At 43.2% G+C, this 23,629-nt stretch overlaps 1 protein-coding gene across 12 annotated transcripts in view; it reads left to right on the top strand.

Annotated features, from left to right (window-relative positions):
- The window catches only part of LOC100541567 (uncharacterized), a 161,267-nt gene extending 138,118 nt beyond the window's left edge, over nt 1-23,149 (top strand). For 8 of the 12 annotated variants that reach the window (XM_085232810.1, XM_085232806.1, XM_085232805.1 and 5 more), the window contains 13 exons: nt 1,726-1,854; nt 6,965-7,093; nt 7,773-7,901; nt 8,030-8,158; nt 9,035-9,163; nt 13,433-13,564; nt 14,540-14,665; nt 15,128-15,256; nt 17,000-17,128; nt 17,346-17,474; nt 18,123-18,248; nt 20,950-21,078; nt 21,594-23,149. In XM_085232810.1, the coding sequence (XP_085088936.1) occupies nt 1,726-1,854; nt 6,965-7,093; nt 7,773-7,901; nt 8,030-8,158; nt 9,035-9,163; nt 13,433-13,564; nt 14,540-14,665; nt 15,128-15,256; nt 17,000-17,128; nt 17,346-17,474; nt 18,123-18,248; nt 20,950-21,078; nt 21,594-21,673 (1,625 nt within the window). In that variant the 3' untranslated portion in view covers nt 21,674-23,149. The remainder of the gene's footprint in view (nt 1-1,725; nt 1,855-6,964; nt 7,094-7,772; nt 7,902-8,029; nt 8,159-9,034; nt 9,164-13,432; nt 13,565-14,539; nt 14,666-15,127; nt 15,257-16,999; nt 17,129-17,345; nt 17,475-18,122; nt 18,249-20,949; nt 21,079-21,593) is intronic. The other 4 variants (XM_010716953.4, XM_085232807.1, XM_085232814.1 and 1 more) reach the window with 4 other exon arrangements.
- Nucleotides 23,150-23,629: the final 480 nt, after the last annotated feature.

Here is a 23,629-nt window from a genome sequence, read left to right as displayed (position 1 = left end):
GCCACAATTATTTTATTCCGAAAACCTTATCAGCTAATTTATGATGTAGCATTAGAGGGAAATGGCAGCACTCACAGGACCCTACTGCCCTCTGATGGGAAGGAAGGTGCTGCACAGCCTCTCTGCTCACATAGCAACATGGGGTTTGGGCTTCCCTCCTATTCTTACCAGGGGTTATTCTGTGAAATGAATATTCTTTCCAAAGCTCTGTTACCAAGCATGTCTCATAATTCATGGTATCTACATTGTGACCCTTTTAAAAGTCACACTTTTTATTTTAACCCTATTTTCATAAGTTTTTGTTTTGTTTTGTTGGTTTCTTGCTCTAGAACACAGAAATCCGATGTAATGCATGAATACAGGGCTGTCATTCCCCAGAAAGACAACGTACATCCCGTGACTCCTTTGTTATGTTGTCATAGTTATGACATCAGGAGCTGGCAAGCCAAATCACCTGGTTTGGGTCCATTTAGTTAGAAATTAAGTCATACTACTTGGGAAATATTAGCTAGTTGTGGATACATCAAAAGCACTGGTTTCTGCTGGACTCTGACCATACTGAAAAAGCATTACTGTTGTCTGTGTGGTGTTCTGTTCATTTTGGCAGGAATCAAAAGGAGGACGAGCTGGCTAAGTATCCTTCTGCAAAGTAGGCATGAGGAATAGGGGGAAACCTGGGTGATACAGTTAGGAGAGAAAATAAAAAACAAATGAATTCCAGTTTCTGAATCAGTCAGATTGGACATAGCTTTTTAAAGCTATCTACAGTTGGAAGACTGTGGATGTGAAAGTAGAATTTTGTGCCTGTTGCTCATGACCTTGCAGTTGCCATCAGACCCCATTTCCCACATTTTCTTTCAGCCAGGCTGAGTGTTTGCTCTGCACTGATCTGTTTTACCTTTTCACAAAGAAAATTACAGCTAGAACAGTTAGGTTGGTTCCAAAAAAATGAAGACAGAAGAAAACGTGTGGGTGGCTTGCCCTTGGTACAGCTTTCCAGCACTTCTCCCAGGAGCTGTAGCACTTCTGTTTTTAGTGGCTTGGCTTCCTTTTGGCAGGGATGTGCTTTTTGCTGTGCTCTTGACAATCCACCCACATGGGCCAAGCCTGTGTGAGGATGCAGAGATGCAGACTGGAGCTGCCAAGTTGCCTCATGCTCCCAGAAAACTGCTGGTGCTTCGTCCCAGGGCTGGGAAGGTTTTTCCATCATCACATTGAATGTGACAATTTTGCAGCCTTCTAACTTTGAAGTCTTAGGAGATGGCAACGTTTCCAGTAGCTAAAGGAAGCCTATAAACAGGAGGTAAATCAACTCTTTGAAAGATAATAGCAGGACAAGGGGAAATGGTTTTAAATTGAAGAAGGGAAGATTTAGGTTGGATGTCAGGGGGAAGTTCTTTACCAAGAGAGCGGTGAGGTGCTGGAACAGCTGCCTGGAGAGGCTGTGGATGCCCCATCCATCCCTGGAGGTGTTCAAGGCCAGGTTGGATGGGGCCCTGGGCAGCCTGGTCCGGTATTAAATGTGGAGGTTGGTGGCCCTGTCAGTGACAGGGAGCTTGGAGTTTGATGATCCTTGAGGTCCCTTCCAACCCAAGCCATCCTATGATTCTATGACTGTGTTTTCAGATCTCTGAGATAAAGATTAGAGGGGAAAAAAAATAATTTCAGCATTTGCTGAAATGCTAAAAAAAAAAAAATAATAAAATGGTTGTTTTGCAATTTCAGCTTGCCCAGAAGGATTTTTTGGGCTTGACTGCCACCAGGTGTGCAACTGCAAGAACGCTGCAGGCTGTGACCATGTCCTGGGGACGTGCAGCTGCCTCCCAGGCTGGAGGGGTGAGACCTGTGAGCAGCGTAAGTACTGTGACTGCTGGGCTCTGCTGGGTGTGGGGCTGGGGGTTATAGGGTGGCACACACATTAGATGGGTCATCTTCCTGCCCAATAGTAGCAAAAAAAGAAACAATTTTTAGCAGCGGTGCAAATAATCCACTTTTTTCTTGTTTTTAGCTGATGTTGGGACTTTTTCAAGTAGTTTAGGCATCATTTATTAAATAGCAGTGCTGTTATCTGACTGCATGATGAATCTCAGCTTTACATTTTGAGAAGTGTAAGGAGACGAAGTGTTGTGTCTGTGTTGCTGGTGTATCTCAGGTAGCTTTCAATTATAATGTGGCGCATTACAAATGTACAGTGTGGAAAAATGAGAGCTGGGACTGTTACATTATATGGCCAGGAGAAAATAGTTGTAGAGGTAATTCCTAGAAAAGTTATTCTTTTTTTTTTTTTAATGTCAGTTTCTTGGGTTTTCATACATGCAGATTATCCCACAGTATTGGGATTAATAAGACTTTTCTGTCTGTGTGTGTACCATATATAAAATTGGCTCTTCTGAGAAATTAGTCACCAAATTTCATAGAAAATGATATTATTTTCTTTAGCTACATGGCATTACATGTATTTTCAGGTGTTAACTTCTCAATTAATTTCCTAGTCTCACGTCAGGATGATGCCATGGTCTATACTTCCTTCTCAAAACACAACTGCTTTCTGAGCACTGTGCTGTAGAACTGCTGTCTGAAGCAGCAGTGTACACGGACCCAAATTTTGCTGATAGTAAATGCTTATTTCCAAGATTTCTTTAATCCATAGGCTGCAGATTTCTGCAATAGAAAAATGTTTGACTTAGAAAACAGAGAGAAATGGTACTTGCATTGAAGCAGTCTGATTTTTCACTGCAATATATCCAGCCCTATTGCAGGGCTGCATTTGCTCCTAGCATCTTTCCCTCATTTGCCCTCCACCACTCAACTTGTCCCCCGAAAGGATTTCTCCCATAAGATCCCTGGCCCTTTTGATCCAGCAATCTGTCCCTTTGGCCCTTCCCAGCTCTTTGGGCTGTCCTAGAGATGGGAAGCTTTCTCCCCTCATATTTCATTAAACCCAATTAGGAAATACATCTCTTTGTCAGCAGCCTTGTGGCCCCTAGAAGCTATCCATCCACTTGCACTGCAGTTGTTAAAGCCCTGTGCCAGCTAATTTATTTCTCCTTTGGTTTAAGATTGCAAATCCTACGAGGTCTCCTCTGCCTATAAGTAAAAGAGCAAGGACAGCCAGCGGTGTGGTATGGCATCCTGCTCTTTCCTTGGCTGGATGATGCATCTCCATTCTGACTTTAATGCTATCTGGTAGGACCTCGCACTACAGCAGTTATTACTAAAATAGATGGCAGTGCCCCTTTTCAGCTCCCTGTCCCTGCCTGGTGTTAATATTCACCCTACTCTATCCTGGGGCTTGCCAGCTCTGGCAGCTGGGAGATCAGCATTTGTATTCAAGTAATCAGATTGCAGGCAATGTGCTGGAGGATACTGAGGAATAATTTTGACATCATGGGATTTGAATTGATCTTAAGGTGGCCACGCAGTGAGTTTTATACACTGTATCTAATTACAGGAGATATGGACAGTAATGCCTTTTGTTAAAGCTGCCCAACACTTTCCATTATAAGACCATGTTTTGCAGTTGCTTATAAATGATTTATAATAATTTAGGATGAAATCTGCCAAGCAAGCTCTCCCTCCTCTTACAGATGTGTTTGGCAATTGTATTTTTTCATGAATGTCCACCTGAGATATTTTAGGAATCCAAGAAAGAGTTCTAGATACATTACCAACGTTGAGAACAATTCAACTTTGCTTTGTTGAGTATCATGATGCCTCAAAGATATACAAGTGATGACTTGACACTTGGCATCTTTTTGTGCCAGAGATGTAATCTTCCCTTCTGCATACAAACTCATCCAAATTTTGTGACCTCCAAAAAAAGAGAAACAATAACAAAATGGTGTCACATTATGTATGGACACTCAGCAAAGGCATTCTGCCCTTCTTTTTGTACCAAAAATGCCTCTTTCTGAAGCAGCTGTGGCTCCCCAGGACCTTCACAAGAAGCAGTTTCCCTTATAGTAAACAGAGACCACATTGTTTTCGCAGATAAAGAGTACAGAAAGATTGGTTCTTCCAAGAGCCTCTGCTCAGGGGCACTGATAACCAGAACTGTGACATTTCACAGTATGTGAACACTTGACTTTGCAAATTTCCTGATGTTTTAACATCATTTTGGGGAGCATAATCCACGGAAGCTGTATGAAATCCAATCTCCTGGGCACCCCATTGAGCCTTAGCATGCATCTTTTTCCCCACGCTTCCCTATGCTTTTGATAGATGTTGACTTCCAGACTGAATGTTTTGGCTTCCAGTTTCATGTGTTCCTCTCTCTGCATGTAAAAGCTGATTTTAAAGACTTTGAATGAATAATTTCTCCTTTCGTGGAGGAAAGGCACTGAGAGGAAAATGTTGAAGCAGGAAGAAATGTAATAATTTAAACCTTGCTGATGCTTTCCTTTGCACTCATCATAAGGAGAGGAGAAAAAGCCTCAGGGATGTTCGTGCACTCAGTTGAGGAACTGTGCGAAAATAACTGCAACATATCACTTATCTTATTCTTCAGGAAAGTGGTTTGATAACTAAGATTGTCCTAGAGAGAAACTAAAAGAAGTTGGTGTGCACCCAGTAGGATACTTACAGTTTTCTCCTCCAGAAATTTCTGCCTTCTTACTACAGTTTTCTCTAGAAAACTCTTTTGTCTTCATGGTAAGTACAAAAGAGCTTAGCACACATGCTCCAAAAACCTCACTCAAACCACTAGTAACCAGTCAGGGGACATGGTTATGAGCTGGTTTTTCCTTTGGCTTGGTTGTGATATAGTTCTGGTCTGTATTGTGGAAATGTTTAGTTCTGCTCCTAAAACTGAGCCAAAGCTCTGTAACATGGGCTGAACCCATCAACTTGAACTTGGCAATCAGGCTGCGTTTGCAGAACAATCTTTGACTGTGAATGGGACTGCACTCCTGCACTTCCTTGTGGTTTTAATGTGGATGGGGTCCAGGTGATGTGAAAAAAATGAATTGTTGGGAAGCCCTGGGAGAAATGGTGTCTGTGAGAACCATGTCTGGAAGCTGGAAGCCTTCAAATGGAAAGAGAAGGGCTGTGAATGGGTCAGATACTGTCAACCAAACATGCTCTCACAGTCAAGATGATTTCACTCCTCCATCCAGTCCTCAGGGACGTTTCCTCCTGCAGCACTCCATCATGCTTTGCCAGCTGGCATCCTCAGAAACACAGAGGTTCTGGTGGAAAGAGATAGTTTGGGTGTGATCCTGGGAGATGTCCTATTCAGGGAGTGCAGGACACTTTTCTGGCTCGGGGATCTGGGCTGTTCTTGTCCCTACAGCACGTGCCAGCAGCGCTGCAGGGAGGAAAGGTTCTGACGGCTCCATGCATGTGAGTGGGAGCTGCTTGATCCAAAGCTTCAGAGCAGTGGAGACCAGAGAAATTTTAACGTTGCCATTCTTCATGGGTGGCAGCGCTGCAGCAAGATGGTTTTATTAAGCTTTCACCTGGGAGCCAGCTGCTTAGCTGAACGTGTTGGAAATATCACTCCTCTCTGACCAAAGAATGAGGCTCTGGGTGAGCTGGTGCATCCAACTGTGAAAAATGAACACTGAAAACAATGAAGTTGTCAGGTCTCTTACCAGGATGCAAATAAATACCCGGGCTGTCAGGCCGGTGGTGCTGCTGGACCATTAGTTCAGCACAAAGGCATTCTGCAGGGCAGGGGGATGACAGCTGATCCATCACCCCAGCAATCCTACCCTTTTGTGGAAGTCTCCTCAGAATGTGCTATGATACATATTTTTAAGGCACATTATTTAGTGTCAGGAGTGGTTAATGCATGGACTTATGCACCATTAAGTTGTGAAAAGCACGTTGACAGAAGGCAATTTGCAACTGGCACTGGGTTTGTTGTGCAATGCCTCCTTGGATGCCTACTGATTGGGGACTCCTCTAATTGCAACGTGCCAGGGAGACAGGTTTGGGCAGGGCTGTGCTCACACCTGCAACTGTCACAACGGAGCAATCTGTGATTATGTAACGGGGACATGTGCCTGCACCCCGGGCTGGGAAGGAGCCACCTGCCAAGAAGTTATGGCCGGGGAGAAAAGTCCATAAACCTCCATTTATGATACCAGGACACACGCTTTCTATGCTCTACTGTATTGTCCCATGGGTTTGACTGATTCACATCATTACGGTGTCTTCTTCCACAGTCTAAATTCCAGAACAAGTGAAAGGCACTGGGAGCTTCAGCCTTGAGCCCAGCTCCAGTGAGGCTTAAGGAAGGAGGCTGGCAAACTAAATTTTCTGGTTTGATCAATGATAAGGACATTGTCAAACATACACTTTTTCTTTAATGATATGTTTGGAGATTTCTGTGTTTTTTTCTTTTTCCTTTGGAAGGAAGGAGGTAGAAAAAGTCTGTGAGGATGGGAAAGCCATCCCCCAGTCACTGCTTTGACACAGGGAGAATTTGCTCCTGTTAACGTCCTAAAAAATCTGTCCATCTGGCACATGCCAGAGAAATAGGCTCTGCCCATCGGTTCTGGTTGTGATAGGCATTAGTAAACCTGTTTTACTTAAAATTAGGTGAACTGTAAACTGTTATCTGACAGCTGTGGATAGCAAGATCAATTGCCCATTGGAAAAGTAATTGTGATATAAGAGCACTGTAGAGAGAGATGCTGGAAGCTGTGAAATCAGTAGCTCTAGCTCTACTTCTTGGTTTTGAGGAAGCTGGTGGAACCAAGGCTTGTTTTCCATAGGTGTGAACAGAAAGTCTTAAGGGTGTTTGGTGGTTGTAGTTAGCTCACTTCATCAGGTGTGTTTTCTCCTATTTTGTTCCTGGAGCAGCGTTACACCAGTGTAATTACTTGCAAGTTATGGTCCCCATTTGTATCTCCTGCAGCACCAACAAAGCCACTGGGGCAGTGGAAGGTGAAAGTTTGTGTCCAACCCATGTCCTCCTGCCCTCCTAACCCATGACTTTGCTGCTCTCTCCTCTCCCCAGCCTGTCCTCAGGGCTGGCACGGTGCCGGCTGCCTGCAGCGCTGCATCTGCCCTGGCCAGACTGCATGTGACCCCGTGACCGGCGAGTGCCAGTGTCCCAAGGGCCGGACAGGGACATCCTGTGAGCTTGGTAGGTGTTCTCAGTCCTTTGGTACTCCTGTGCCCCATGTCACTGAGCTGTCACCGTGCTGTCTCACTGCTGAGTGTGAGGATGTGAGGTACGGAGTGGGCTGCAGTCAGAACTGCCGCAGCCATAATGCTTTAGGTCGCTCAGATCGCCCAGATTTAATGTAGTTTGTGTGTTTACATGTATGTAGATTCCCTTAACAGCAATCTCACAAGCACTAGGTATCAGATGAGTGCAGTGTATGTTCAGTTTCTCCATTGGCACAGTGTGATTTTTGCAAGCCATGAACACTGTCCTGCTGCATCGTAAACTGCTGAGGGACACCAGGGTCACCTGTAACACCATGTAACACCTCATAATGCCAACCTCACACCTCTTCGGGCCTCACTTTCTCCTAGATCACTCTCTAGGGACCCATGAGTGTCAGCTCCCCTCTGTGCACCTAGCTGTGAAAATAAATGGTGTTTCCATATCTACAGAGATCATCTGTATATGTACTCTAGACATCGTTATGAGTTTTCATTAATAACCGATGCTGAATGGTTTTATATTTTTAATATTTATTTCAATTACATTTTCTGGGCATGCAGCCTTGTGAGCACCCATCACCATGCACTGAACAAGCAACACACTGTCCCTGCTGCAGCACCAACTCTTGCTCTCTGCCTGCTTCTCCCCACAGCATGTCCCCCAGGATATTTTGGAGAGAGGTGTGAGGAGCAATGTGACTGCATTCACAGCGTGTCCTGCCACCCCCAAACAGGGGTTTGTCGCTGTGCCAAGGGGTGGCGAGGCAGGCACTGTGACAAACGTGAGTGTCTGTGGGACAGGCATCCCATAGCCATCTTTGGATCTGGGTTGGTTTTGAGGGGATGTCAAAGGGGAGCAGCTTGGTGCCATCCTGCCCTGATGCTAATGGGATTTGGTGTCCTCCTGCAGCCTGCTTGCCTGGCCACTACGGTGTGGGTTGTGCCCGGCGGTGCCACTGCCCTGCAGGCATCCCCTGCCACCACCTGACCGGTGAGTGCGGCTGTCCTCCGGGATTCACTGGCCATGGCTGCGAGAGAAGTAAGTCACAAGGATGCAAATAACTAAAAACCATGGGGTAGCAATTAGTTTCTTCAGTGTTTAAGGCAGAAGGAGCAACCTTTGCAGCAGTGAAGCTGGACAAGGGTAGGAGTGCAGCACAGCTGCGCTCCGTGTGCATATGTCACCCACCCAAATGGTTTGGCTGGTTCTGAACGTTGTGCCTGGTATGGTTTGGGCAGGTGAGGTTTGTCCTCTTGAGGTCTGCAGCCTTCTGACAGCCAACACAGACTGAACTAGATAAATATTACTTGCCCTCCCAGTAAAAGCTGTCACTCCTGTGTTTGCTTGGATAACCTACAGATGCAGCAGTGCTCCTGCTGCCCCTCCTATCCCTTAATGTCCTCTGGGCAAGGTGGCCTGGACAAAGCCTAGGGGAAGACAAAGGTCAGCTGTGCCTACATTCAGAGCCACCAGTAAGAACTAGACATGAGAAGTCTGAAAATGGAAATGATGTCCTTGTCACTAGGCAAAGTGAAGCCCACAGAAATGTTTGTGCCAAAGCAGCTTTGCAAGTTTAAACTCTCTGCAAAAGGTAGAATGTCTTTATCCATATGTCTGGTCCCTGGTGAGTTACACTGTTATTTCAGTCAATTTTACCTGACATTTCCCTATGATTTTCTCTAGTGACAAGAGAATTGTATCTGGCCCTTGACAGTTGGGCACAAATTGACTGAACGAAACCAAATCAAGCGGTGAAGTAACCCCCAAGTAAATGCAATAAACCCAAAGTCCCGGAGGACGGTGTCGTTCCGTGGGCAGGGGTTTTATTCAATAAATTTCAGCTTGCTCTTTGTTTGAGTGCTATATTTACCAAGGCAAATTGAATTTATTGGTTTACGTTTCCTCTTTTCCGAGCTTGTCCACCAAACACGTATGGCCAGAGCTGCAGCCAAACCTGTCGCTGCCGTGCTGAGGAGGACTGTCACCCCATCACTGGGCAGTGTGTGTGCCACCCAGGGTACCACGGGGCCCAGTGTGACCGCCGTGAGTATCACAGATGGGATGCTCATCTTCTGGGGGGCCCAGACATGCAGGAGTGCTCAATTCATCTTCAGCACTGACTGAGACACAGTAAGCACAGTGCTAATTTACAGTAATAGTTGTGCCTGCCCCGTTGCAGGGGATTTACTTTTTCCTGGGGACAAGCATGGTTTGCTACCTAAATTCTTTCTGATTTCACGCTGTGCTGAAGAATGTCAGTGTAATTCTCTGTGTTCACACTTCTCATCTTCAGCTACACCTGGATATAGCTCTTTCATTTCAACACACCTTGGCCAAAATGCTTCCCGAAATCTCTGAGTGCTGAAGTCAGGACAAATGGTTATGATAAAACAAGCTGCGATTGGCAGTAAATCTAAGCGATTCATAAAGGCAGTTAAGTTGTAAGGCCTTCTGAGGAACAATCACATTAAACAAATTGTTAGTCTGGATTGAAAAACGGTGACTAGGGTAGAGGACGAAATGCCAATTGGCTGAATGCTCCATCATAAAAAATATTCCCAGATCCACATGCCTCATGCTGGTATTTTAGGACATCTGTGAAGTTGTTTCTGGTGGAATGTGGCAACTGATAAGAAACATATCCCAAAATATCCAGAGAAAGGAGACAGTTAACTACCTTTTTATTTACAGCTTTAATTTTGTTTTTATTCTGTGCTTGTAATAGTCTGTCCTTTCAAACTCAGTCTTTCTCTCTCTGGAAAATGCTGATTTTCCTTTCCTAGGAATTTAGTATGGCTGTGTTTGGGTTGCTTGGTTTTCAGGCGACAACTTGAGCACAGAGGGAAGCTGCAATATAGGCAGCTCTGGTAAGGGTTAAACTTGTGCTTTATTCTTTGAGTAGAAATGGCTAAGAGGCTCACTTTGGAGACAGACATGTGTATTACCATCCTGTCATCAAAAGTTATTCTTTAAAATATAAAACTAAATGTAAGGATTGATTCTATCCTCCTTTGTACATCAGTTCTCACTGTGAGAGATTGAAATTCAACCATCAAAATCTAGACTAAAGCCATCTGGATCCATTATACATTAGATTATAATAAATATTATAGCAGAGCAGTAGTGGAGATCAACTATTTAACAGCATCATTTTAAAAGACTTAATCATGGTTAGCCTATTACCTTTAACGTAATAATCTTTCAGTAGTGATTACTCGTGCATATGGTACTAATTCTCCATAGATTGTAATAAATGTCCTTATGTTTGCTTAGGTCCCTTAAGATTTCGCTGAAGAATTTAAAATTTAAAACATTAATTATACTCCAGTTCTGTTACAGAAGAAATTACTTACAAAATGAAATACTTACAAAATGAAATTTTTTTCATTGCATTTGGAGGATATTTTTTGTCATGGACTTTGGTGTCATTGAGATCAATCTACATCACATGAGATATGATCCTTCAATGCATTTTTCTGTCCTACATAAATGCACAGCAAGTTGTCAATCATTATGAGTTTTGTTAAACTTTGACAGGAGAGACAATGGAATGGTAGAGATTCACTGAGGGAGAAAACTTGTCTGGCATCTATCATTTCTTTTTGTTATTCTCCCTTATGTCGTTCAGGCCAAGCCATAGAGAGACACAAAAATGGAAGGAAAACTGATCATGCTTGAGGCTTTTTTAGTTCTATGTCAGTATAGTGAGAGGTTACGGACCTCACTCTGAAGCAACTTATCTGGTAACTGTGGATATCTCGCATGACTTTGGTGGAAACACTCTTTGTTCCTGCCGTCCTCACTGCAGAGAGAGCTGGGGCTGCTCCAGGATGAAGAAGCTTTCGACATAATATTAAAAACAGCATAGGGAGCTGCTCCTGAGACGTGAAATGGGCTTCAGGCCAGTCAACATGTGGTTGGATGCTGCTGGAATCAGTTTCTGGCAACTATTGGTGTATTTATAGCACTGTGAAAAAAGGTTCAAGAAAATATCTATAAAAGGTGTAGTTGGCTGGGAAGTCAAATTTCCAGGAGCCAAGAGCAATGAGGCTTTCATGTTCTCAAATTTTGGAGTGAAGAGCTGAAACAGTCTCCTGTTTCAGGCAGGATCCTGAGGAAGCAGACAAACTAGCAATAAGGTTCCCATCAGCTGTCTGTAACTCAGAGGATGGGCAGATCTACTGGAGTGGAGTTAGGAACAAAACCCTGAAAGGGGTGTTGTCATGGGCAGAAAGACCATGCTACATCTCTGTGGCATTTATTGAGTTGGGTGAACCTGGAGCCAGAAAGACATCACCAACTTCACCTTCAAGCTGTGGGTAACAGGATGCTTCCAAAATGTATTTCTGACAGTGCGTTAATAATAGCGGTAAGGAAAGACTTAGTGTATGTGGTTGGTATGAAAAGATTTAGGAACTATTGGTCATGGCAAAACCACCCAAACCAGAAGGGAAAACTCAGGAAATGAGTTAGAAATCTGTCTGCTTCTCCTGCCATTCTCAGAATAACATGTCAAATGCACAGGAAACTGTTAAATTAGAAAATGTCTTTATTAGATAACTGGTGGTTAGAGGCTAACCCTCTCTATAAATGGCAGGACTGCGTGTCGATTGCTGTAGCTGTCTGCATCGTTCTCCCCCAAAGCAGCAGCAGATGAGATGGCCTTGGTAGCAATCATGTAGCCAACAGTTTTGCCCTGCTTGTGCTGCTCCCTCTTGAACAAAACTAAGTGAAATGTTGCAAGGGTAAATAAATTGGTACGGGGGGAATTGCTGCATCCCCTTTTGTTAATGGAACAGCTCTTTCTAGTCTTGAGGAACAGCCCTGAAAGCTTTGCCAGGGAGAAGCCGAGTGTGTGGGAGTGTGGGAAACTGAATTAAAAAAGAAAAAAGCCAAATGATGACTGAAAGGAAAGGGAGGATGAAGAGAGAAACTCACTCAGAGTCCAATTAAATTATTGAATCAGGGTGTGCCCTTAGCTTCATTTCCATGAAATAGATGTTGCAGGGCTCACACCTCGGTGCCAGGGTTTGCACATGAAACAGATTTTCTGCACCAACAGATGGAAGCATTGACAAAGTATTCATTGAGATGAGAAAGGCTGAGAAGAGTATCTGCATGTTGGAAAAGTGTGTATCTGTTTAGCCCTGATGATCTGCAATCCTGATTTGGGCAGAAGCCAATTTTCAGCTTTATTTTAAAAGGCATCCCTTTAAAGCTTTACTGTAAGCTCTCCTTCTCTATGGAATGGTTTGAAAAACCCAGGGATTTCTCCAGGCACTCAGACCATGCTTTGATGCTTTCAGAAAACAGAAAAAAATATATGAAGTTCCTCAAACAGAGATTGCAAGAAATCTGTTGCCTGGAGACGTGCAAATATACATTCAGCCAGTTTGCCAAAGTAGCCATAAGCTTTCCTTTGGTGGAGATTAAGAGAAGGAAGGAAGGAGCAAAGAAATGTCATTCGGAGGCAGGGAGATGAATGCAACTGTTGAACAATGATCCCATTGCTTGAGAAGCACAGGCTTTTCACTCCTCTGGTATACTGGAAAACTGGGAGATACTCATTGCCATATAACACTGGCTTAGTAGTCCATCCAGGTCTCATGTTTGTTTGAGTTATTACAAAACAAAGCCTTATTTTTCTCAGAGAATTTTCTGGCTTTGCATTTAAAACACCTCACTCCTGTATCTACTTTCTGAGAAGATATCACCCGAAATTCCACATCTTTGAAGTCTTGCATCTACAGTTCACCAGGTTTGCCAGAGCACTGCAAATTCTGGTTTGGTGGTAAAGAGCAGATTATAGAGGAATCCAACTTTTGCTGCTTGAACATTTTCACAAGATGAGGCTTGCCCACTTTCTAGAACTGCTCAGCTAAAATAAGAGCACAATGAAGCAGTGCTGCTCGTGGCTCCTCGTGGTAAAGCAGGCTGCTGTTGCCCAATGGAAGAGAGATCAGAGCCCCATCTCCTGCCTCTGCGATGAAAAGGAAAAGGAAGCAAGTTGATTTGGTGTAGAAATCTAGGAGGAAAATCTCTGAAGAACTGGGCTTGCTTTTCTTGCTACCTTCAAGGATGAAAAATAGGAGGAGCCAGTCAGACTCTCTGGGGCTTTGGCTTGGAGTCAAAAAGAAGTCCTCTTCCCAAGGCAGCCGTCTGCTTGTCAGTGCTTTCTGCTGATCCTCTGAAAGCAAATAGAGTTAGAAAATGAAAATCGAATTTTGGACGAAAGCAACAAAGGGCTTGTGACATGAAATGTGAAGGTCCCAGTAGCAGCGTAGCCTAATTGCCTTTTTGTTTTTCTTAAAGCAGGGTGTCCAAAAGGTACTTACGGTTCAAACTGCCAAAAATCCTGTAAATGCATGAATGGAGGCCATTGCGACCCAGTGTCGGGAACTTGTGATTGCGCGCCTGGTTTCATTGGAGCTGACTGTAGTAAAAGTAAGCCAACATTCATGTTCTGTTTCTTTCAAAAAAACAGCAGAGAGAATAATCTGCGTAAGAATTTGTCAGTATAAAAACAGGCAGATCGCAGTTACCTCCTTCTTGAACTGTAAATCGGGATTCCAGCTTTGTAAAAATTCTCTTGCAAAATATTTTCCTTCTTTTCTGCGTGAGTAGAAGCAAGGACACTCATCCCAGGATTACAACCTACTTGCCCAAATTTGTTTCGAGAGCCAACTCAGCATGAATTACTCAAGTTCCTTCTTCCTGTCCAAGATTTCTAGGTTGAGAAATTGTCTCAATATTTTGTTTCATGCTACGGTGCCATTACTTTCAATAAATGGGAAAAAGATCAAGTTTTGTCATGGCAAAACTGGTAAAGGCTCCATGGCAACACTTCTCGTACTTCTCTATTTCAGGGCTAGATCATGTGGCTGAATTTCTGTGGTATTTCCAAAGATATGATCTCCTAATATGGATAAATACAGAGCCTTTGGGATTTCCACTTGTACACCTGTACCAACCATAGAGGTTTCAGTGCTAATCGGAGCTTAACTTATGTTTTATCATCTTCAGTCCCTCTCTGAAGCTTCTTTCAGCTTATTCACAGGAAGACAATGCTTTAATGCTATGTAGTTGGTAGGTTTGCTCTTCAGCATAGGAGAGCACCAGTATTAAGGAAGGGAAGAAGTCTTTAGCTTGAAGCATGACAGCTGATATGCACACTTGCCTTACTGGGGGAAAACCTACTAAATATTTCATTTGAAAGCATGGATTATATTTACAACCTTAAAAAAAAGATTTTAGAGGAAGAGGCAGTCATGTCTTTGGAAGGGATTTGTTTTCATAGTCGTTTTGAAGTACATTAGATGGAACTAAGAGGAAGCCAACTCCATCTATAGGATCCTGCCTTCGTTGGAAATGAAAACTGGCATACCTAAGGTGTTTAACAGAAGTCTGTGTTTCCTTCAGCTTGCCCAGAAAATCGATACGGGAAGGACTGCGCCCTGTTTTGTGCATGTGGTAAAGGTCAGTGTGACCCACGGACTGGCAGCTGTACCTGTCCTCCTGGCCAAATGGGACCTGGCTGTCAGCAAGGTAACAGAGTGAGACCAGAGCTCAGCTCGTCAGCTGGGCTCATAGTTGCAAATTAAACTCAGGGCCAAGCATTGTTTATGGCTGTGTTTCCCACTGCGTTTGAAGCCAATGTTTGCTTGATAATGCTTGCTGCATTTTGCAGGATCTCAGCCTTGTCCTTCTGTTCCATTGCCCTGCCTTTTTCCTACCCATCTCTGCCCATATCTCACTGCCCTTCCTGCAGCCCCACTGCACTGCTTTCTGTGCAAAGATAAAGTCACTTCTTTCAAATACTGCAGCTCAGACAGCATGAACCTAAAGATGAGGAAAGTGTTCTTACCACACAGGGAGGGCACTGTGAATGGATGTTACATGGGATACTCAGTGGGGAGCATGTGTTCGTATTTATTCCCTGTCCCTTTCATCTTTTTGGGGGATGCTAAATTTATTATTTTTTTTCCAAACTTTGTTAATTCTCTGTAGTGTGTCCCCAGGGACGGTTCGGCCCCAGCTGCCGCCTGACATGCAGCTGTCAGAACGGTGCTATCTGTGACCACGTGGATGGCAGCTGCACTTGTGGACTCGGCTGGACAGGAAAATCGTGTGAGAAAGGTAATGTCCTGCTTTAGTAGTAGTGAACACATACATTCAAGCAGGGGTTTGCAGTGGCTGTGGGCCTTCAAAAAAGGAACGGGTTTTGCTTAATTAATCTCACTACCAGCTGCTTTCATCATTGTAGTTTCTCTCAAGCTGCCTTGCCCAAAGTTAGAGCTTTAGATCTCTTTTTAGAAGCAGTTTCCTCATGAGTCTTGCTCTGTAATCCTTGTAAATTCTTTTGAATGAACTCTTATTTCTTCTCCTATCCAACTTTTTGTTCTTTTGTTCATGGGAACATTTTTTTGGTATCTCCTTTGAATTGCTCCCCTGAGGTCAGCAGAAGCCAGCATCTCTATCCCATCTTGTTACCTTCTCTCTCCATTTCTCTTCCCTTTGGCACTGAACTGCTGTTAAACTTCTCACATATTGACTTCCCTGATGTTCCGGCAACATCTGTCCAAAACAATTGAAATTATCATGCTATCTTGTCCTCACTTACACAAGACAAAGCACACTGAACAGAATGAGCACAGAGTCTTTTTGCATGTCTTTTCTTTCTTTCCATCTCCTGAAAGACATGAGATTCAGAGGCCTGCTTTGTGTATATAGAACTGCTGTCAACTGGAGCGATGATGTCAATACCACTGTGGATGAGCACTAAAATACCTCTTCCCTCCATCCCAAAATTAGTGGCTAACACAGTGTTGCATGGACTGTGTTTGTGCATCTCTGCCTGCTCCTTGAAATTTTTATAACCCTGCATGGGCTGTGTTTGGGCTGCAAACTGTGATGAGCTTGTGCAGATGTGGAACAGTGTCTCATGTGTGCGTCCTCTAGATATACTTAAATAAAATGACTTTGGTGGCCAACAGTGGGGAGAGATGCGCACGTTGCATAAAGGATGGAGTGCTGTATCGCTAGGAAGATCTTCACGGTTTCTTTTGACATGCATACCAAGCTATTGGAAAACTGAATCTTTCTTTCCACAGCAGTGTGGTTTTGAGTCTGTTTTGACTAGAAATCAAAGACATCTAATCCAGGTATCTTTTTCTGGTGATTAGATACAATGTTCTCCAAAGACCTTATCTGCCATTTGCAGTTATGAACCCGATTATGTACATGACCATGCTCAGTTAAGTCAATCTGCACTGCATCCAGTTATCACTTCTGCAGAAAGTATGCCCATATTAGTGATATTGACGAGTCACTTTTGCATGACACAGCTTTCGACAATTTGAGATGCGCTTAGTTCAGTACAAGTAGATATCTAGTTATACATGGAAAGTCTATGTGTGAAAAGAGACCTTCCCTTTTTATGAGGAGTTCGAATGCTGTGAATTCCAATGATAACATGGAGCAGGAAAAGCTGTATGTTTTCTTTCACACTTCGTATGTGTCTAAAAGAAAGCATTGCTGTAGATGTAGAGGGTGGAAAAAGAAGATATCATTTATTATGCGCCCTTACAACACTTGAGGGACTTGAAAGGCTTAAAATAAACAATATAGTGAAAGAAAATTGAACTCTTCAAACATCTATGCAGTGTAAATCCTCATCAAAGTATGTAAATACATGATAATGGTGCAGAAATGCTATGTCTTCAGTGAGCACGACTGCATGGAGAGAAAGAAATTCATGAGTGTTCACCTGAGCTCTGCAAGTTACTATTTGAGCATCATACCTCGGCTTAAAAGCCATCAGATTTTGGTGTGAGATGGGTGTCTTTTTGTCCTTTTTCTTTGTCCACACGTGGCCAGCAGAATGTCTCCCTGGCAAGTATGGCCCCAGCTGTAGCTTGGACTGCTCATGCCAGCACAACAGCACCTGCGACAGGTTCACGGGCTGCTGCCACTGCCCAGCAGGGTTCTACGGGCGCTCCTGTGAGCATGGTGAGTACACACACCCCACACAGCCCCACCACCTGTCCTCCTGCAGGGACAAAAGCGTGCTCAGAAATGTTCCTGTAGAGCAAATGGGATTATTACTGACAATGGTAAATATCAATCTTGCTGGCTCCCAAAGAAGGTAGCTGCAAATATAGAGAGCTCAAACGGATCCGTGTTTTTCTTCCTCCTCTTTCCTCACTTGACACTTTTCCTTTCTCAGGGTGCCCCCCCGGGTTTTATGGGCTGAGCTGCCTTCATGCATGTGCCTGTAAAAACGGAGCGAGCTGCGATGCCGTGATGGGGCAGTGCGTTTGTCCCTCGGGGTACCATGGTATCCACTGCGAGAAAGGTACTTACACCCACCTGGTTTAAAAAGCAAATAAACCACATCCTTATCTAAATGTTTGTTTATTCAGAGCCACTTCTTCCATATTTTTCACTTTATAAATTTCTTGAAACACTGAATTTGTGATCGCTTACCTGTTCTGTAGCTGGGTGTTCTCAATTCCTTGTACGTGAACCACTCTGGTTCTGATTAGCACAGTGAAAGTCCCGGTCTCCATGGTGTCTTGCAGCAATGAGTTCCACATGTTGTTTATTAAGAATAAGTTTCTTTTAGTGATTTTAAGTTTGCTTCTAAAATTCCAATAAGATTATTAAATTGATGCATGTCAGACCAGTTGAGTGTTATGAAATGGTCTTCTAAAGAGCCCTAATTAAAAATGAAAATAAGTGCCAGTAACGTTTTGGGACAGATTTACAAATACTTTTGATAAGTTGGATTAGATGAAACCAACTTAAAGAGAGCGCACATAAATATTATGCCTATCCGCTGCATTCGATCCTTCATTAAACTTGGCATTAGCACTGAGTTCAGCTCAGAGTTTACGAACTTTCCTCCGAGCCATCCTTCAAGCCCTGCTCTGGCTGATGTATTTGTTGTGGTGTTGGTGTGCAGGACTCCTAACAGGGGCATTTATGGGGCTCTTCCTTCCAGGCTGTGCCAGTGGGCGCTTCGGTGAGCGGTGCCAGCACCGGTGTGACTGTGGAGGAGCTCCTTGCAACCCAGCCACTGGGAAGTGCCTCTGCCCACCTGGAAAGACTGGGGACAAATGTGACATTGGTAAGGGACTATTTCCTGCGTGCTGGAGTACATGCAGTGAAACCCATTGGTTGGTCTGAGCACAGCAGCGAAAGGACACGTGCTAGTACAAAGTATTCCAGGACACATTGCTTGCAGCAGAGTATTCTCCTGCAGGTTTATCAATAGGCTGTACTCTGATTTAATCAGTATTTAAATTGATGCATCAATAGGAAAACCATGTATAGGTCAGCAGTAAAATGTCATTTGTCATGAGTGTCAGCACAGCACAGTAGGAAGGGCTCAAGTGTTCTGCAACAGGGCAAGAAGGGATTGGGTTCCATGGGGATTTTGTCACGGGGGCATTTATGGGGCTCTTCAAAGAGCTCAACGAGTGTCTAATTCGAGGTGAGGGTGGTGGAGCTGCTGCAGTGCTCCTGGCTCTGAGAACCAGCAGTAGTCCGGGAACACTGGCTCCAAATAGTGTTGCCTCATTCACAGCACAGGAGCTGTGTGTTTGGTAAATGGTTGGCCCAGAGAAGCAGAATTGTTTTGCAACAGAGTTGTAAAAATAGGCGAGAGATTTCTCCTGTGAAGGAAACCAAGCAAACTGACAAAGGCATTGAGGGCTGAAAGGCAGTAAGGACAGGGATTCTTGAGCCAGATTCTGATCTCAGTTGTGCTGGTAGAAATTTAGGGTGATCAGTTAAGAGAACTGCACTTTTCTTTTAGCAAGTGTAAAAAGAGATGTGTGATCCCAACAAGCAGTGTACAGTGAGCATCCATGAGCTAATATTGAAGGATCACGCAAGGAACCACATTCCTCCCAACCCCCAGTATCACAAATGGGGAATGTTCCTCATCCTTTTGTTCTGGGACAGGGCAAGAAACAGCTCTGAACATCCTGTTATTAATGTAAGCAAGAAGTCAAGTAAACTCTGGGAGCCTGAAGGCTGCTGCAAACCCAAAAACTAAATGGAGATTGACTTGCTTGCCGACCTGCACCGTCCTCTTGCTAGGAACTGAGCAGCCCATCCTCCTGCACTGGTGCCACTGGGACTTCAGCCACCCAGCACTGAGCACTGTGCATCAGAGGCCTTTCCAGTGTGATTCTAGCAGCAGTGGAACACAAGGGGGAAGCTCAGCACCAACAATGTGAACCGAGGTTTTGCTTCTTGCAAACTCTAGGAGTCATTTTTATTTTTCTTAAATCAGCTAGGGTCGCCCCCGTCTATGAAAAGCTGTTATGGGGTAGGTTTTATTTGCATTTTTATTTTCAATTAGGCTCAGTTCATCTGTGATATAACTGTGAGCAGCTGTGTCTGTGCAGCAGCCATAAAGATAAAAGGCCTGATTTTAATTTGAACTCTGGTAAAGCACCCATTAAACAGGCAAAATGTTAATTAAAAAAAAAAAAGAGAGAGAGAGAGAATATAACAGACTTTTATGGGCGTTCCTTTTCTGTAGTAAATTAACATTGCAGACTTTCAAACAGATGTCTTAAATACACATTGTTATTAACATGAAAATGTGGTATTACATAAATTAAAATCAGGTCCAGAGGTGTTTGTGGAGACCTTTTCTCATAACATTTCCTAATTGAAAAGGCCGAGCTCTGAGCACTTGGGGAGGGTTCTCCCACGTGCTGGGGCCGCAGCTGATGTGGGGCTGGGGGCTTGGGTTAACCCTGCAGTGCTATGTGAGAAAGGCAGCCTGGGTTACTTACAGCACTGTCAGTGAGGTGAGGGAAAGAAGGCTGTTGTGTGCAGGGCTCTCAGCACCCTGCCATGGGACATGCTGGGGACTTTTCCTTCTTACCTGTGCTCTGCCACATATAAAAAAATTACAATGAGAATTTGTCCATAAAATGTATTTGCCCATCCTTTGCAGAGCTGGGAGTGAGACCTTTGTGAGTTTACATTGCCAGGAGGTAGCTGAATTGTGCAATGTGGGCATGGTGTACAAACATACCCAAAATGAATTAATTTCCATTTGGAAATTGAGTGAAAGCTCTTTTCTGCTCCACACTTGGTAGCCAGGCAGCCCCAAAACCTCTCCTTTTGGGGTGCCAGCCCCTGGGTATACACCAGGGATGGTTCCCATTTCAGGGAACTTCTTCAGGACAGGTGGGTCACAGTTTGGGTGGGCTGTGCAGTAGATAAAGCTTGAGGATTGCAAGGCGTTCCAAAGTGTCATGGTTCAATATTAGCAGATGTAGGTATCAAAGCAGATTCCCAATCCCAAATCTGTATCTCCTGAGAGAAATACAGCAAAAGCATGTCATAATTTAGGACAATTTCTTATACAGTATACTAAAAACTTTCTTTTTAGTTTTATATTGATAAGCATATAACTTTAGGCAAAGTGAGAATCTGGGTTAGAAGAATTAACCTCATGTGAAATTATATGAAGACGTTTTTTAAGAAGCAGTATTATTGTCAGTTCATCTGTTGAGCCTCACAAAGCTTGCCCTAGTTTGCAGAGCTCGATGGAGGTCTGCATTCTCACTGGAACCTGTGTGAGGTCTATGTTCTCTCCCAGTGAAAATCCAGGGACTTAAATAATTTTTATTTTTTTTTCTAAATAAACATCCTTAATTTTCTTACTGTGCTTGCATTTCGCCCTGAATGCTGACCTTGGTCTGAATTTCTATTGCATGCACTTTCAAGGATGCTCCTCAATGTAGCTCAGCCATCGAGCAGGAGAAGCATTGATCCTCTAACAAACACTTCTGTCCTTCCAGGCTGCCGGTCAGACCAGTATGGCCCCGACTGCTCCCTGCGATGCCAGTGTGCCAGCAAGTCCCAGTGCAACCCATACAATGGGAAATGTGTCTGTCCAGCCACTTGGATGGGGCCAACCTGCAAGGAAGGTAACACAGGCTGGACATTAACTGTGTTAGAGACATTGTGCTTTGATCATGGTTGTGTGTTGAAGAGCATGGTGAAATGTGATAAGTGGCTGGATAAGAAGATAAAATGTCAGAAGACAGTCAGATTGATCTATGTGAATGACAAAATGCTCAACAAAAGGTTTTCGTTTGGTTTGGTTTTTGGTTTTTCATTTAGGTGATTGCTCATTTTAATGATGCATGATAGCATACAAAACTTTTCTCCCATTTATAATCTAAACATGGTCAGCTTGCTGATAATACCATGCAGTCCTTCCCTTAGTTTAGGAAATACTATGAAACCTTCCATCTGAGGGACTTTTTTAATGTCTTGGTTGTTCTGCCTGCCTGTGTGAGGTGGCCAACATAACTCAGGCCTCTACCTTCCTCTGAAGATTATCATTCATTAAATTATATAAATGCAAATTCTATGATTTATATTGCATTTCAGTATATGTTATGTAGACCTAAGGCTGCATTTCTACTTAATTCTCTAGGTGGCCCTCCAAAGCTTCCTTTTTATGAAGAACAAACTCAAGAAGGAGGGAATATTTTTCCGAGAGCTCTACAACAGTAACATTTGGACTAATAAATGAACTCTTTTATGTGCACAGACGGTATTTGAATTTGGATATGAAAACAGGTATTCAATTCAGCTTGAATTGTACTGAAGTATTCACACTTCTTATGGAAGACTACAGAGGCCATTTAGTAGCTGGTTCCTTTTAAAAAGTTGAATCTGTTTCATGTATTTATTCCTAGCCTGTTGCCTCTCCATTAGTCTACTTGGGACATTCTTTCTGATATGTAGTATAATTCATTGCTTGAAAGCTTGGACATGTGGGTTTTTTGTGTTCTTTTTGCTTTTTGTAAAACCAGCTCCAAAGAGGATCAGTAACATACCAATTTAAAGTGAGCCATGCCATGCTAAATGAGCATTTAACAGATTACGAAGCTAATGCAGGTTCACTGCAAAATCACGTTGCTCAGAAACCAGTGGGATTCACCAAAGTAGTTCCTCTGTGAAAAACATTGTATGTTCTAGAAAAGCATCCAGTCTTAAAATTACAGCTGGTGAGGAATCTGCCACAATCTTTGATAAGTTATTCATTCATTTGAGAATACATTTCAGTGTGAATTGGCTGACTGGAAGGTCTCCATCCATATCTTGTTTGCATCCGAGGCTCCTTTCTGAAGAGCACAATGTTAACTGTCAGGCTCCTCTGGTTTTCAGTGTTCTCCCATCTCATCAGTGGAGTTTCTCATCAGTTTGTGAAGTCAAACTGTACAGCAGTTCTTGTAAAACTTTCTTACAATGGAGGAAGCTTTATCTTGGATGGAGAAAGCAGATAGTGAGGATAGATATGTAACAATAATGTGTGTTCTCTTTATGTAAAGGATTATAATGTGCTCTTACCACACAGAAATTTAATTAGCAGCCTTAACAAGTCCTGATACCATCCAGCAGCTGCTGTTGGTCACCTAGAACAGCATTTTGGTGCTATTTTTGTCTGTTTAGACAGGCAGTTCTTTAATATAGGACCAAGTCATTATTAAGAAGTAATATTCTTTATTTTAGTATTCTGAGTTAACAAGACTAAAAGATTTCAGAGTAACTCTTTGTACTTCTCTTTAGGTTAAGAGTTACAAAACGTGCTCAGTAACCTCTTGAGTCTTACTAAATCAGGGATGCCCTTGGTTAAAGGCATCAGGACCATGGGCTCTGTTGACCAGGTAGCACAAACTGTTCCAGGTTTTGTGTTCGTGCTGGCATTACCATTCACACACCACCACAAATCACAACTCTGCAAGGGATTTTTGCCATAGAAGAGAGAAAGTGGCAATAATTGATGCTCACTTGTGATTTTTAATAATGTTTATGTTTGCAATTGGATAATGAGTATGTGAAGCAACAGTTACCTCTTGGTTCTCCTCAAGTCCTTAACCAATATGTCTGGTTCGAAGCAAATAATGCTTGCTCACCTGGAACTGCAATTCAAGCTGTGATCTTTTGGAACCAATAAAGGTTTACTAGGTGTTTTTTCAAGCCTCATGGAAGTCTTATTGTTGTTATTCAAAACTTCATGGGTATTGGAAGCCATTCTAAATTCAGTAGAGATATTTGTGACTGCAACCAGATGAACCAACCAACTGTGCTTTCAGCCAGAAAATGTCAGGAGCTGCTTCTGAACTCTTGTCCTTTCTTTATGATAGCTCTGTAAATTGCAAAAAAAAACTTTGCTCAATGTAAATGTGATAAGTCTGTTGTTCCCAAACTAGTCTGAAGTGAGTTGTTCTCAGCAGGATTTTTTCTGTAAGCCATGGTAGTTAAAATGTTCTTTTGCAGATGTGCTGGCCTAGGTCTGATCTCTAACTGTGAACTGGGGCAATTACACTGAATTGGAAGTGTTTAGGTAAATCTTGTGCAAGACGATTAGATATCATCATAGTAACTGTTGGAGAAAAAAAACATCCAGGTCCAGCAACAGACATCTCTTGATTTCAACTATGGATTTACCACAGAGCCAAACTA

Source organism: Meleagris gallopavo, chromosome 11, assembly GCF_905368555.1.
Source record: "Meleagris gallopavo chromosome 11, MGAL_WU_HG_1.1, whole genome shotgun sequence".
Taxonomy (NCBI): Eukaryota; Metazoa; Chordata; class Aves; order Galliformes; family Phasianidae; genus Meleagris; species Meleagris gallopavo.
This window is presented reverse-complemented; position numbering and strand designations above follow the sequence as displayed.